Genomic DNA, 13,960 nt, shown 5'->3' on the forward strand with positions numbered 1-13,960 from the left:
ATGGAACCAAAAAAGAGCCCGCATTGCCAAGAAAATCCTAAGCAAAAAGAACAAAGCTGGAGGCATCACACTACCTGACTTCAAACTATACTACAAGGCTACAGTAAGCAAAACAGCATGGTACTGTTACCAAAATAGAGAGATAGACCAATAGAACAGAACAGAGGTCTCAGAAATAACACCACACATCTACAACCATCTGATCTTTGACAAATCTGACAAAAACAAGAAATGGGGAAAGAATTCCCTATTTAATAAATGGTGCTGGGAAAACTGGCTAGCCATATGTAGAAAGCTGAAACTGGATCCCTTCGTTACACCTTACACAAAAATTAATTCAAGATGAATTAAAGACTTAAAGGTTGGACCTAAAACCATAAAAACCCTAGGGGAAAACCTAGGCAATACCATTCAGTATATAGGCATGGGCAAGGACCTCATGACTAAAGCACCAAAAGCAATGGCAACAGAAGCCAAAATTGACAAATGGGATCTAATTAAACTAAAGAGCTACCTCACAGCAAAAGAAACTACCATCAAAGTGAACAGGCAATCTACAGAATGGGAGAAAAATTGTGCAATCTACCCACTGATAAAGGGCTAATATCCAGAATCTACGAAGAACCCAAACAAATTTACAAGAAAAAAACAACTCCATCAAAAAGTGGGCAAAGGATATGAACAGACACTTCTCAAAAGAAGACATCTATGCAGCCAACAGACACATGAAAAAATGCTCATCATCACTGTTCATCAGAGAAATGCAAATCAAAGCCACAATGAGATACCATCTCATGCCAGTTAGAATGGCAATCATTAAAAAGTCAGGAAACAACAGATGCTGGAGAAGATATGGAGAAATAGGAATGTTTTTACACTGTTAGTGGCAGTGTAAATTAGTTCAACCATCCATTGTGGAAGACAGTGTGGCGATTCCTCAAGGACCTAGAAATAGAAATACCATTTGACCCAGCCATCCCATAACTGGGTATATACCAAAACGATTATAAATCATGCTGCTATAAAGACACATGCACACATATGTTTACTGCAGCACTATTCACAATAGCAAAGACTTGGAACCAACCCAAATGTCCATCAGTGATAGACTGGATTAAGAAAATGTGGCACATATACACCATGGAATACTATGCAGCCATAAAAAAGGATGGGTTAATGTTCTTTGCCGGGACATGGATGAAGCTGGAAACCATCATTCTCAGCAAATTATCAAAGGAACAGAAAACCAAACACCACATGTTCTCACTCACAGGTGGGAGTTGAACAATGAGATCACTTGGACACAGGGCGGGGAACATCACACACTGGGGCCTGTCTGGGGTGGGGGACTGGGGAAGGGATAGCATTAGGAGAAATACCTAATGTAAACGATGAGTCGATGAGTGCAGCAAACCAACATGGCACATGTATACCTAAGTATCAAACCTGCACGTTGTGCACATATATCCTAGAACTTACATAAATAAAGAAATAAACAAATAAATAACTGAAAAAAGGGACACTGGAAGGGGAAGGAAGAGGATGTGAGGAGAGGACTCCAGGCTCTTGACTGGTGTTCTCATGTCCCTGGTAGCGTAATGTGGCTTGGGAATCAACTGTCCTTCAAAATGTATGCACTGAGTAACCAGGTCTAGCACTGCAAAGCAAGCAGAAAGCGCTCCGAAGTTCTCAGACTCTAGAAGCTTCAAAACTCGAAAGCTCATTTCATTTCTATCACTGTAGGAATCTACTAATACATGATTTTAAATCATGTTAAAGATGTTGCATAAATACAGAAGAAAGTGGAGGTATATTAAGATAAAATAAATTCTCCTTCTCTTATCCAAAGAATGTTTTATTTCATGACAAAAACAAACCAGTTAAAAGTGACTTTTATGAACACGATATAACCACAAAATGAGATAAAATATAAGACAAAAAAAGCAAAACTCTACACAACTATCCTTGAGAATCTTTACAGTAATTGCACATTGTACGTTTTCGTCATGATTTTATTTATTTATTTATTTTTTTGAGACAGTGTCTTGCTCTGTCACCCAGGCTGGAGTGCAATCTTGGCTCACTGCAGCCTCTGCCTCCTGGGTTCAAGCAATTCTCCTGCCTCAGCTTCCCAAGAGCTGGGATTACAGGTGCCCACTACCACACCCAGCTAATTTTTGTATTTTTAGGAGAGACAGGGTTTTACCATGTTGGCCAAGCTAGTCTCAAACTCCTGACCTCAGGTGATCCACCCACCTCGGTCTCCCAGTGTGCTGGGATTACAGGCATGAGCCACTGTGCCTGGCCTCATCATTTTAATGAATAATAGCAAGGAATGTGAAAATGTTTCACCATTTTTAAACAGAATGAGATATAAATATATCATAACTCATTCAATTACAAATTTCCCATGAAATAGTACAATGGCAAAAACAATTTCATATCCCCCCCACATAAATGCAAAATTGTTTAATGTACTAGGCTAAATTTGCTCTTCTTTTCAATGAATTTAAATGTACCTCCTTATGGCCAATTAGGACTTTCAGACATTCCCATGTCTATTAATGAGAACACTTTTTGGCACACGAAGATTTTATTTATTGGGAGGCTTTATCAAGAGCTAAAAAGTATTAGGTGGGATAGTCAGAGTAATACAGAGTAATAGCCACACACCTATACTTTCTGCCCCTCCACTGCAACCCTAATTTTTTGGAAATGATAGGAAATCACCACTATCACCACTAAGCTGTACATTCATAAAAGAGTTAAATCGACAAAAGCACAACAAAATAGGGAGAAAAATTAAGTAACTTGAGAACCTAGAAGTTGAGACTTCTTTCCATTTTTAGAATTGTTGCAGATTCAATAGTTACCTAAAGAGTGTTGAAGTTTGGTAAGACCTCCTGAAGGCCTGAAACACAATGCAAATTGGCTATGCCTGCCTTCTCTGAAATGCTTGGAACCAGAAGTGTTTTGTATCTTGAAAGTTTTCAGATTTGGGAATATTTGCATATATATAATGAGTTATCTTGGGGATGGTACCCAAATCTAAACATAAAAGCCATTTGTGTTTCCTATATACACTTTATGTACCTAGCCAGGAAGTAATTTTATACACTATGTATGTATGTGTGTATTTATTTAAATGTGTATCTATATGTTTATTTAAATTTTATTTTAAAATATTTAAAATTAAATATTTCATATCTATACAATTTTGTGCATAAAACAGTATTCGTGTACCTTGAATAATACACATTGGACATGCTTGCATGGGGGAATCTGGTAGTGTGCTGAAAAGATATGAAAGCTGGAGGGTGCTCCAGCTTTTCAGAAGGGAGGTTGGGCTGGACCAACCTCCAGCACCCAGATTGGGTGCTCCCAATCTCTTTGATTGGTGTTCCCACCTCATCCATTGTTTTGCTGTTAGGAACTGCAGTGTAGTTAATAAAACCAAGTAGATAGATATTAGATATCTATCGCTTATTAGATTATTGCCTGTGTCCTCCACTAGAAGGTAAGGAGGGAAGGCACCTCGTCTTCCCTATTTTCGTCATTACTTTTTGAGCTTGCCAGCGCTCAAAAAATTTTGGACTTTGGAGCAACCTGAATTTCAGATGTTCAGATTAGCCATGCTCCTCCTGTACTGCATGCTCTACTCCTTTAAATAGCTATCCATTTGGGGCTGTTTGAAAAAAACTGTACACTTGGACATCTGGTCTGTCTGAGCTGGATGTTCCATAACATCATGAAAATAAGCACATTCAAACATCAACTCCTATTCCTTGCTCAGCACAAAGTCTGCACCCCTTCGGGGTGTTCAACTCAGAAACTGGCACCAACTACCTATTGCCCCATCCAAACATTTCCACATCTAACAAGACTGAGTTTTTCTATTATAATTTCAACACTGCTTTCTAAAGTATCTCTTCCTACCTAAACAACAGTAGGCCCCCATTCCATTATGTCTTTCTTTCTCACAGGGATTAATGTCATGACCTCTTAAATTGCCTTCCCTGACTACAGTCAATCCTGGAAACTTCTTTATGACTCATATACAATGGCTATATTGCATGATTTGTAAATTTACCTAGAATTTTTTGTCTCCCCCAAAGAAATCCGTCGAAAGAATCACAGATCATCTGTGTAGTATTCTGCCACCCACATTCCTCCCAATCTCTTTGATTGGTGTTCCCACCTCATCCATTGTTTTGCTGTTATGAACTGCCGTCCAGTTAAAAAAAAACCAAGTAAATATGTTCGCTTATTAGATTATTGCCTGTGTCCGCCACTAGAAGGTAAGGAGGGAAGGCACCTTGTCTTCCCTATTTTCCTCATTTCATCCTCAGTGTCTAGAAGGGTGTCTGGTACTACGTGTTTGTTGGTAAAAAGAAACCTGGAGTCATCTTTGACTTTTCTCACTCTCCTATGCCTCTCCTCCAACGACCTTTGGATATGGTTTGGCTCTGTGTCCCCACCCAAATCTCATGTGGAATTATCATCCCCAATGTTGGAGGTGGGGCCTGGTGGGAGGTGACTGGATCATGGAGGTGGTTTCTAATAGTTCAGCACTATCCCCCCAGTGCTGTCTCATGAGTGAGTTCTCACGAGATCTGGTTGCTTACAAGGGTGTAGCACCTCCATCTTCACTCTCGCTCCTGCTCTGGCCAGATGAGAAGTGTCTACTTCCCCTTCCAACATAATTGAAAGTTTTCTGAGGCCTCCCCAGTCATGTTTCCTGTATAGTCTGTGGAATCATGAGCCCATTAAACCTCTTTTCTTTATAAATTACCCAGTCTCAGGTCGTTCTTTATAGTAATGCAAGAACAGACTAACATAAACCTCTACTCAACCAATCACAAGTTCTGGCAGTTCCACTTCCTAGTCAAGGTTGAATGCATCCTTGTTCTGTTTCCTTTCTCACTTTTACCATCTTGGTCCAGCCCAACCTCCCTTCTGAAAAATGACTGCAACTGTGTCCTCTCAGGTCTCTCTGAGTGCAGCCATGTCTCTTGCATCTTGTTTTCCACTCTACCTCCAGAACGAGCTTTCCAAAGGGCAATGCATCCTCCTCAGGACTCCAGGGGGTTCCTAGTCAGTGACTTACAGGGAACTCCATGGTGTCCACTACTTACTCCTCCAGTCTCACTTCCAGACAGTCCTTCTCACTGTCTTTGTTCTGGACCCTCAGGATCTTAGTTCATTTATATTCAGTTAAAAAAAAAAAAGCCATATAGACTATGAAGTGGTGTTCACCTTATAGGCTGGCTTACAGCATTCATTATGGGATCCTTTCTTATATATTTCTAGAGTAGCCATTTCTAAGCCCAAAAAGAACTCTCAGGATTATCATTAGCCAAATTCACTTTGTGAAATATTGATTTAGATGAATGATCTTCTAAAACATGTCACTTCTCTCAATCCAGTTACTGATTTTAAAAAAATTAAGTCTCTAGCAAGGACTTGCACTAAGGACCTATACTGTTCTTTAAGAATAGACAGTCACTTTACTTACTCTGAAATTGGAGAATCATAGTTGGCATGACAGCATCTTATGCAATTTATAAAACCTAAACAAAATTCCAATCTCATTGTCTATCTACACACACAGGATATCATCATTAACCCAAGCTGTGACAGCAGCATTTTAAGACATGAAAACCAGATGGTCAGAAAACCAGGTAGGCTAAGGAATGGAGCTCCCTTCCGGCTCTTTTCTGAGCTAGCAGCCCTAAACCTAAGAACAATCCAGTTACTGAATTAATTTCTTAATAGACAACTCAGCTTTCATAATTCCTAGAAATTAATATAAATATTAAATTCCCCCAAGTAATGATCAACTCTTTCATTATGCTGATTTCTGTAATCCCCTATGGAAACTAATCGGCTCCTCCTCCAGACTCCACAGTATAGCATTGAGATTCTGCCGTAAGTACCACTTATCTCGCCAGCCACATTTGGTTATGCACATGCCTATTTCCCCAACAAGACAAAGGGAGGAAAGCAACATCGGAAAGGGTATTGGAAGGATCATGTGCAGCTGAGGCGATGGTGCATTGCCTAGTTCTTAGGTACAACAGTCACACAGTCATCTTTGCGAAAGAGACACAGTGCAAAATCTGCACCACCTTACATAACAGCTCTGACTAGGCTGAAAGTCAGGAAAAACAAATTAAACTACTGCTTCTCACATTTATCAACTCTGTGATTTCACGTAAGCCACTTAATATTTCTGGATGTAATACAACCCAGAAATGAGAGCGTGTATAGATACATAAATCATATGTACATACATATATATGCATATGAATATGCATATATGCATTATGCATTAATGATATAAATGAAAGCAATTCATGAGCTTGCTACAGAGTATCATGCATTAATGATATATATGAAAGCAATTCGTGAGTTTAATATAGTACAAAATGTAAAGCTATTTTATTATTTCTGTGTATCTCTATATGCTAGCACCTAAATCATTTTTCATGCATGTTATATACAATTAAACAGAAATATAAAATATACATAATTTTAGTTTTTCATATATGTGCTATTAGCCAAAACATAAAAATGGAGAGTTACAGTCTTTATTAAGAAATCTACTGCCCAATAACATCTTCCCATTTTATTGTAATTCACTAAAACCAAACGAAAATAGTCTTACATTAGGAAAGTTTAAAATGCTCAATAGTACATTGTAAAAAGTAAAATACGTCAAAAATCACAAGAAAATACAATAATGCATAGCTGGAAGCTAAAAATAAAACAAGTGCACTAAGTGATAAACCAGCCCTTTAGATATTAATATAGATAAAGGAAGGCCATTGGAAGGAAGCATGTGGGTGCACAGCACAGCACAGCACATGGACCCTGGTTTCCAGCTTCGATTCTGCCACCAACTAAGTGAATTTAGACAATGCTTGAATCTCCTTCCACCTGAGTACATCAGTCTTAACAGTAAAACCTGACATTTTAAGAGAGCTTTATGATACAAATATACTTTCACATATTATCTCTTAGGAAACTAGTCTTCAAACTGTTCTGAGGAACCAAAAGGATTTTCTGCAACCACAGAGATCCCTTGCAGGAAGAAAAGATGAGGCTGGAATGAGCTCCAGAACCCCAGCTCCAATTCCACCAAAGCAAATCCATGTTTACTTATTTTATAGATTAATCTACTGCACAAGATGTCATTTTGAAAAGTGGTTCTGGGTCCAAAAAAAAAAAAACTATGGAATTTCCATCCAGGTTCTAGGAGTCTTATTTTTTAAAAAATAAAACCTATTGCTATGCAACCATTTGTAAGATGGTGGCTATGTTCAAAACACTTTATAATTATTTTTAGAAATCTTTTCAGAATTTATCTTAAGTAATTTTGCTGTCTTCTTTTCGCCTTTTCTTATTGCTTAAATTTCTACTTCTATGTATGAATTATTTTCAAAATAAAAAAATTAAAACAATATTAGTTTGGGGGAAAAAATGAGGAATCTTTCTTAAGAAGCTGACTAAATTCCCTTAGCCAAAAAATGGAATGACTGTATAATTTTTGTCCAAACCAGATACTTTTGATAGTGGCAAAAGATGCTATTCATTATTAATCTGAGACAATGAAAATAACCTGGATTGTCCCAGGCAAAAAGTGACAAATAGTCCTTCTACTGATGAAAGATGTGAAAGTTACATCATGATGAAAACAACCTGTCAGGTAACAGACATGTGCCCTTCATTGGACAGTGTGCCATCATGGTAACAGCTGAGAAATGGACAGTATCTATTTTCTCATCTATGATTTCAGTTTGGTTGGGATCCAGATACATGGGAGATGCAGAGACAAATGCTCTGCTCCATCAGCCTTGTTTAGCATGAATGACTGAAAATTACAGTGAGAAAGTTAATTACAACAGTTTGGCTAATTGAAAGTTTTCTGAAACTAATGAGTCTTGCTTAATAGAAAGCCCTGATGCACAACAGTCAAAACAGTCTCTGGCACTAAACAGAGTGGATGATCCTGTGATGCTTCTGAACAGAAAAAAGAAACAGTGACGTGTTAACTCCACCTTAACACTGAAGAACAGTGGGGAATCAGGCTAAAGCCTTGTGTATCAGATAATGGGAGCCTAAAGAATACTTCATTCTTCTTCTACTTATTATATCTGAATATGGTACCACTTCTAGAAATTTATTATATGGTTTATGAATTTGTATGGCAAACAACAGGTGTTCTAGATAACATATGGCTTTTTCCAGGAAATGAGAAAATATTTCATGTTAAAGAGACAGAAACCACAGATCTTTAGTACCTGGCAGAGATGTCACAGAGTTGGTAACAAAAATGCAGTGACAAGGCCTTGTTGTATAATAAAAGATTGGGCTGGCCTTTGTTCCTGGAAATTTCCTGATAGAAAGGACTGTTATTCACATGGGCCCCTCATACCACTCATGCCAACCACTCATCACCAACCATGTGATGAGAAGGTTGAGGTTTTAAGTCACATGATATCAGTTGACCTGGGAGGGGAGCTGATGGAAATTTGAGTTCAGTCTTAAAGATCTTGGCTGAGCACAGTGGTTCATGCCTGTAATCTCAGCACTTTGGGAGGCTGAGGCGGGCGGATCACAAGGTCAAGAGATCTGGACCATCCTGGCCATCATGGTGAAACCCCATCTCTACTAAAAATACAAAAATTAGCGGGGTGTGGTGGCCCACACCTGTAGTCCCAGCTACTCAGGAGGCTGAGGCAGAAGAATCACTTGAACCCCGGAGGTGGAGGTTGCAGTGAGCCAAGATCGTGCCACTGTGCTACAGCCTAGTGACAGAGCGAGGCTCTGTTTCAAAACAAATAAAAAGATCTGAGTCCTGTCCTATGGCCAATGATGTGATCAAGTATGCCTATGTAATAAAACCCCAATAAAAACCCAGGACACCACAGCTCAAGTGAAAGTCCAGGTTGGTGATACACATGATATACCTGGAAAGTAGCACATTCTGAGGACAGGGAAGGTTTGCATTTGGGACCCTCCCAAACCTTGCCCTCTGTATCTTTTCTTTTGACTGATACTTATTTGTATCTTTGTAAGAAAGCTGTAATAATAATCACAACACTTCTCTGAGTTCTGTAAGTCATTCTAGTGAATTATGGAAACTGAGAGGGCTGAGGGAATGGCCTAATTTGTAGCCACTTGGTCAGAGATATGGGTCTCTTGAGAACCCCAAGCTTGTGGCTGGTGACTGAGTGAGGGCAGTCTTGTGGGACTTGGCCCTTAACTTCTGAAATCTGCATTCGCTCTGCCGTAGTTACTGTCAGAATTACATTGTAGGCCTAAAGAGTTAATACAGTCTCATGAAGTGTGGATCATTAGAAAATCACCCCACATAATTAAAAAATATCACACTCTTATCTGATTTTTTAAAAACCTTTACCCTCAAATAACGTTATAATTATAACCTTTAAAGAGAATGTTCTCCTAAGGTAAAACTAACGAAAGCTCTTTAATTGTAAAGCGGTATTAAAGGAACACATATAATGTTAGCATCTTGCCAACCTAGGGTAATTTAATGTGTCATTTCCCAAACACAAAAATGCCACTGCTGAGTCACTGCAATTTGGGGTTGACCTCCATCCAGATCTGCCCACCCAGACACTATATGAATGGCATTTATTTGACAGATGGACAGCCCATACTGAAAATCCCATCTCCTCCAGAAGAGTATAATCAAGTTGACAGTCTTATTTAGAAGTTTAATCAATGGCCTTAGTGTATTGGCACTCCACTGTCACCAATTAAATTAAGTGATAAAATGTCATGATTTAACCATGCCTTCAACAAGTTTCATTGCTCTGATATTTTCATTCCAACAACTAAAGAACAACAAAGTTCATTAAAAGCAAAGTTCTTTGGATTTGTGTTCCCCTAAAAATTTCCCTTCCATTTGCAATTTATGACATGTACCTGGTAATATATTAATGTTCTAATAAAAATATGAGAGATCATTTGCAAATCACTGAAGCATGTACTGGCATTTAGGATTTCCTCCTCAGTTTCAATAAGGTCTTGTACAATTTAGGACCAGGAGAAAAAGAACCATTTAAGCCACTGCAAACCTAGGTCATTCCTGGTGGTTTCATTGGGGAAAAAAATAAACAACGCAAACTTGAGGGGTTTTCTTTCTCTCACACTTCTGTGATACATAGAGTAAAATATTTCGTCTCTAAGGGTCTAAGATTTTATACCTTATTGCAACTGAGGATGCGAGCCAGGGTGGAATGTTAAGTCATGGAACAACAAGATTAAAGTGGCATTTTAGGAAATAGGGATTGGAAAGTATAAAAGTTAGACTGAAAGAGAATTCAACTTGAACCAATCATAGCTGGGGATTCTTCCACGCCAATACCCTGGTATGCAATCATGCAGAAGTGGATTACCTAGAGGTAAACAAGGAGCATGAAGATAAGGAAACAGATGTGAAATGCATTTCTTTTGGTACTGTAACAGCCTTTGAGACCTGAGCAAATGGATGCATTAAGGATGATGGCAAAGTGCCTAGCCTCAAAGAGTATTAGGAACGCCTTTAGACAAGCAGACTCTAGGGACAGGAAGTAGGTGGGGAATAAATGATTTTCTTTCAGTTTTGGATTTGGCATGTTCACAATGTTTTCTACATAGATATTTTAAACCACATTGAGGCCTATAGCACCTTATATAACCTTTTAATGCTTCCATAATTTAAGATGTTATAATCTAACTAGGGAAACTATTGCAGTTGAATAACTGAAAGAATGAAAAACGTAAGTGGGTGATTTATCATGGCTATGAAAGTTCAGATGAAATTTAGATTAAGCAGAATAGTAGAGATTTGAGCCTCCAAAGTTTATCACAAACTTGGGCTTACTGAGCCATACCAAAGAGCCAGTACCTGGAACATCAGTGGGGTGGTTGCAGAGGAAAAATTCAGACTCTTGATCATGTGACATTCAGGATCATATTTGGACATAAATCCTTTAATTATGACTGTTTTGGCTGTTCCTTGTTCACCAATTAATAGTACAGCCTAAAATAGTGGGAATTGAAAAAGAAAAAACAAGAAATGAAATAAATGAGTGTGATGGGCTGAATTTGTCCCCCCAAAATTCATATGCTGAATCCTCAACCCCTAGTACCTTAAAATGTGATTCTATTTGGAAATAAGGTCTTTAAAGAGGTGACTAAGGTAAAATAAAGCTGTTGGAACAAGCCCTAGCCCACTCTAACTGGTGTCCTTATAAGAAGAGGAAATTTGTGGCCAGGCATGGTGGCTCACACCTGTAATCCCAGCACTTTGGGAGGCTGAGGCAGGCAGATCATCTGAGGTCAGAAGTTCGAGACCAGCCTGGCCAACATGGTGAAATCCCGTCTGTACTAAAAACACACAAATTAGCCAGGTATGGTGGTGGGCACCTATAATCCCAGCTACTCGGGAGGCTGAGGCAGGAGAATCACTTGAACCCAAGAGGCAGAGGTAGCAGTGAGCCAAGATTATACCATTGCACTCTAGCCTGGGTGACAGAGACTCCATCTCAAAAAAAAAAAAAAAAAAAGAAGAGGAAATTTGTATATACAAAGAAACACCATGAGAAGACACAGTGAGAAGGCAGACATCTACAAGCCAAGGAGAGAGACCTCTGAAGAATGCAAGCCTGCCAACACCTTCATCCTGGACTTTCTGCTTCCAGAATAGAGAGAAAATAAACTGCTGTTGCTTAGGCCACCTAGGCTGTGGTATTTTGTTATAGCAGCCCTAGCAAACTAGCTCAGTGATCAAAGCAGAACGAATCCTATGGGGAAAAGCAAGTCAAAATTTACTGTCAACTCATACATAAGAAATAATTACTTACTTATGAATTAGAACTATTCAACTCATATTTTAGTGGGTAATAATAAAAGAATAGTAGATAAGGTAACATTTTCATTGATTCAAAACTGCAACATAAAACATTTTATAATAAATGCAGGATGCTTCATGTCTTCCTTTAAAATATGCTACTGTTCATAAAAATTAAAAGTCATACCTTGCCCTGTTTAGCCATGGTTTGAATTAGAAAGTCAGTCCTCACATTGTCAACATTTGGCACCAGAATAGAGCCATACTCTGGGGTGGTATCAGATGGATACAGGTATTCTTGGGTACGTGTGTTCCAGTGCGTCCATGTACCTGAGATGAACAGAAGACATTTCCATCTCCATAGTAATAATTCAACTCCGAACTGTAATGAGCAGACATCCTTGAAATCTTATGAGGTCACCTTCCAAATTCTCCCCATAAGATAAAGATCATTAAAATTAGCGATCTAAGTACACAAGTATGTGTTAGCTGAGTCAAAATGTCCCAAGGAACAATTTCAAGGTGTAAACCTAGGAAATACTAGGAAGTATTTCGGAATTTTTAAAAAAATATATTAGTTTTCAATAGCATGAAGTATGTATAAAAATACAGAACACAGTGAGAGCAGCGTGTATCAAAAATCATTAATCACTTTCGAATGTCTAATCTCACACTCTTTTCATTAGGCAAAAGATCCTAGGCCTATGCATATGTATATTAAATATTTAATACATTATTATATACCCATATATATGTACTTCATTTTTTGTATAAATGTACTTTATATATTTATACACACACCAATAACCTTAAAATATATATGCATACAGAGATAAAGATATACAGCTGTGGGTATCTATATACCCACGTATTTGGCAAAAATATACTTTAAACTTTGTAACTTTTATATAAATTGCTGATTCTATTGAATGAACGACAGAAATGGATCTGATTTGGTTTTTTAAATGTTTAATTCATTGAAAGTTTAGTGCACAATATATTTAACAGGAGGAAAACGTGCATTTGAAAAACAGATTTTTTAAACAGAAACCACTGTCACTTTCTTCACACACAAACATTTTCATATCTTACAGCCAAGAATGATACATCTCATTTAGAAAAATATATATATACTGTGTAAATATTGGCCATGTAGGGAAGAACAGCCCCCATGGGTTCCGTCTGGATGGACAGGTGTCCTCACCGTCGGGCGCCACGTAGTAGTCGAAGGCGGTGTCCCCGGGGCCCGCTGGCGGCGGCAGCTCCAGCGTCCCCGCCGGCCGCGCGCGCAGCCAGAGCTCCAGGCGGTGCCGGCCGTCCAGCTCCAGCGCCGCCCCCGCGCTCCACAGCAGCGCGAACACGAACAGCCGCCCCAGGTGCGCCTGGCTCACCTCCCCGCCTTGCTCCTGAGAAGGAAAGACAATTTTTTTTTTAATTACTGGATTCTCAAACCCAAACATTGCTCTAGGGTTTCAATGCAAACGGTAAATATAGAAACAAGACACTTGTTTTCCTCCAAGAATAAGGGAAAGGATGAATAAAACTGGAGAACAAATGAAGAACTGATCTCTGGAAACACCAAGTTGCCTTTAAAAATAACAGGGTTGGCCGGGCGGGGTGACTCACGCCTGTAATCCCAGCACTTTGGGAGGCCGAGGCGGGCGGATCACGAGGTCAGGAGATCGAGACCATCCTGGCTAACCCGGTGAAATCCCATCTCTACTAAAATACAAAACTAGCCGGGCGAGGTGGCGGGCGCCTGTAGTCCCAGCTACTCGGGAGGCTGAGGCAGGAGAATGGCGTGAACCAGGAAGGCGGAGCTTGCAAAGCCGAGATAGCGCGACTACACTCCAGCCTGGGCGACAGAGCGAGACTCCGTCTCCAAAAATAAATAAATAAATAAATAAATAAATAAATAAATAAATAAAATAAATAAAATAAATATAATAAAATAAAATAGGCTGAATGTATTTCCAAATTTGAAGAAAACTGAAAACTCAGAGATCTGAGAAGCTCAGTAAATTTCAAGCAGGATAAACACAATAACACTACATTAGGACATAGAATAATCAAATTACTGAAAACCAGTGATAAAGA

The 13,960-nt window shown here is 38.9% G+C and overlaps 1 protein-coding gene across 1 annotated transcript in view; it reads right to left on the reverse strand.

Annotated features, from left to right (window-relative positions):
* The window catches only part of DNAH5 (dynein axonemal heavy chain 5), a 242,913-nt gene that overhangs the window by 105,336 nt on the left and 123,617 nt on the right, over positions 1-13,960 (reverse strand). The window contains 3 exon segments of the mRNA XM_017893302.1: positions 10,919-11,053; positions 12,051-12,193; positions 13,068-13,269. Of these exon segments, the coding sequence (XP_017748791.1) occupies positions 10,919-11,053; positions 12,051-12,193; positions 13,068-13,269 (480 nt within the window).

Source organism: Rhinopithecus bieti, unplaced genomic scaffold, assembly GCF_001698545.2.
Source record: "Rhinopithecus bieti isolate Rb0 unplaced genomic scaffold, ASM169854v2 scaffold_22165, whole genome shotgun sequence".
Classification (NCBI taxonomy): domain Eukaryota; kingdom Metazoa; phylum Chordata; class Mammalia; order Primates; family Cercopithecidae; genus Rhinopithecus; species Rhinopithecus bieti.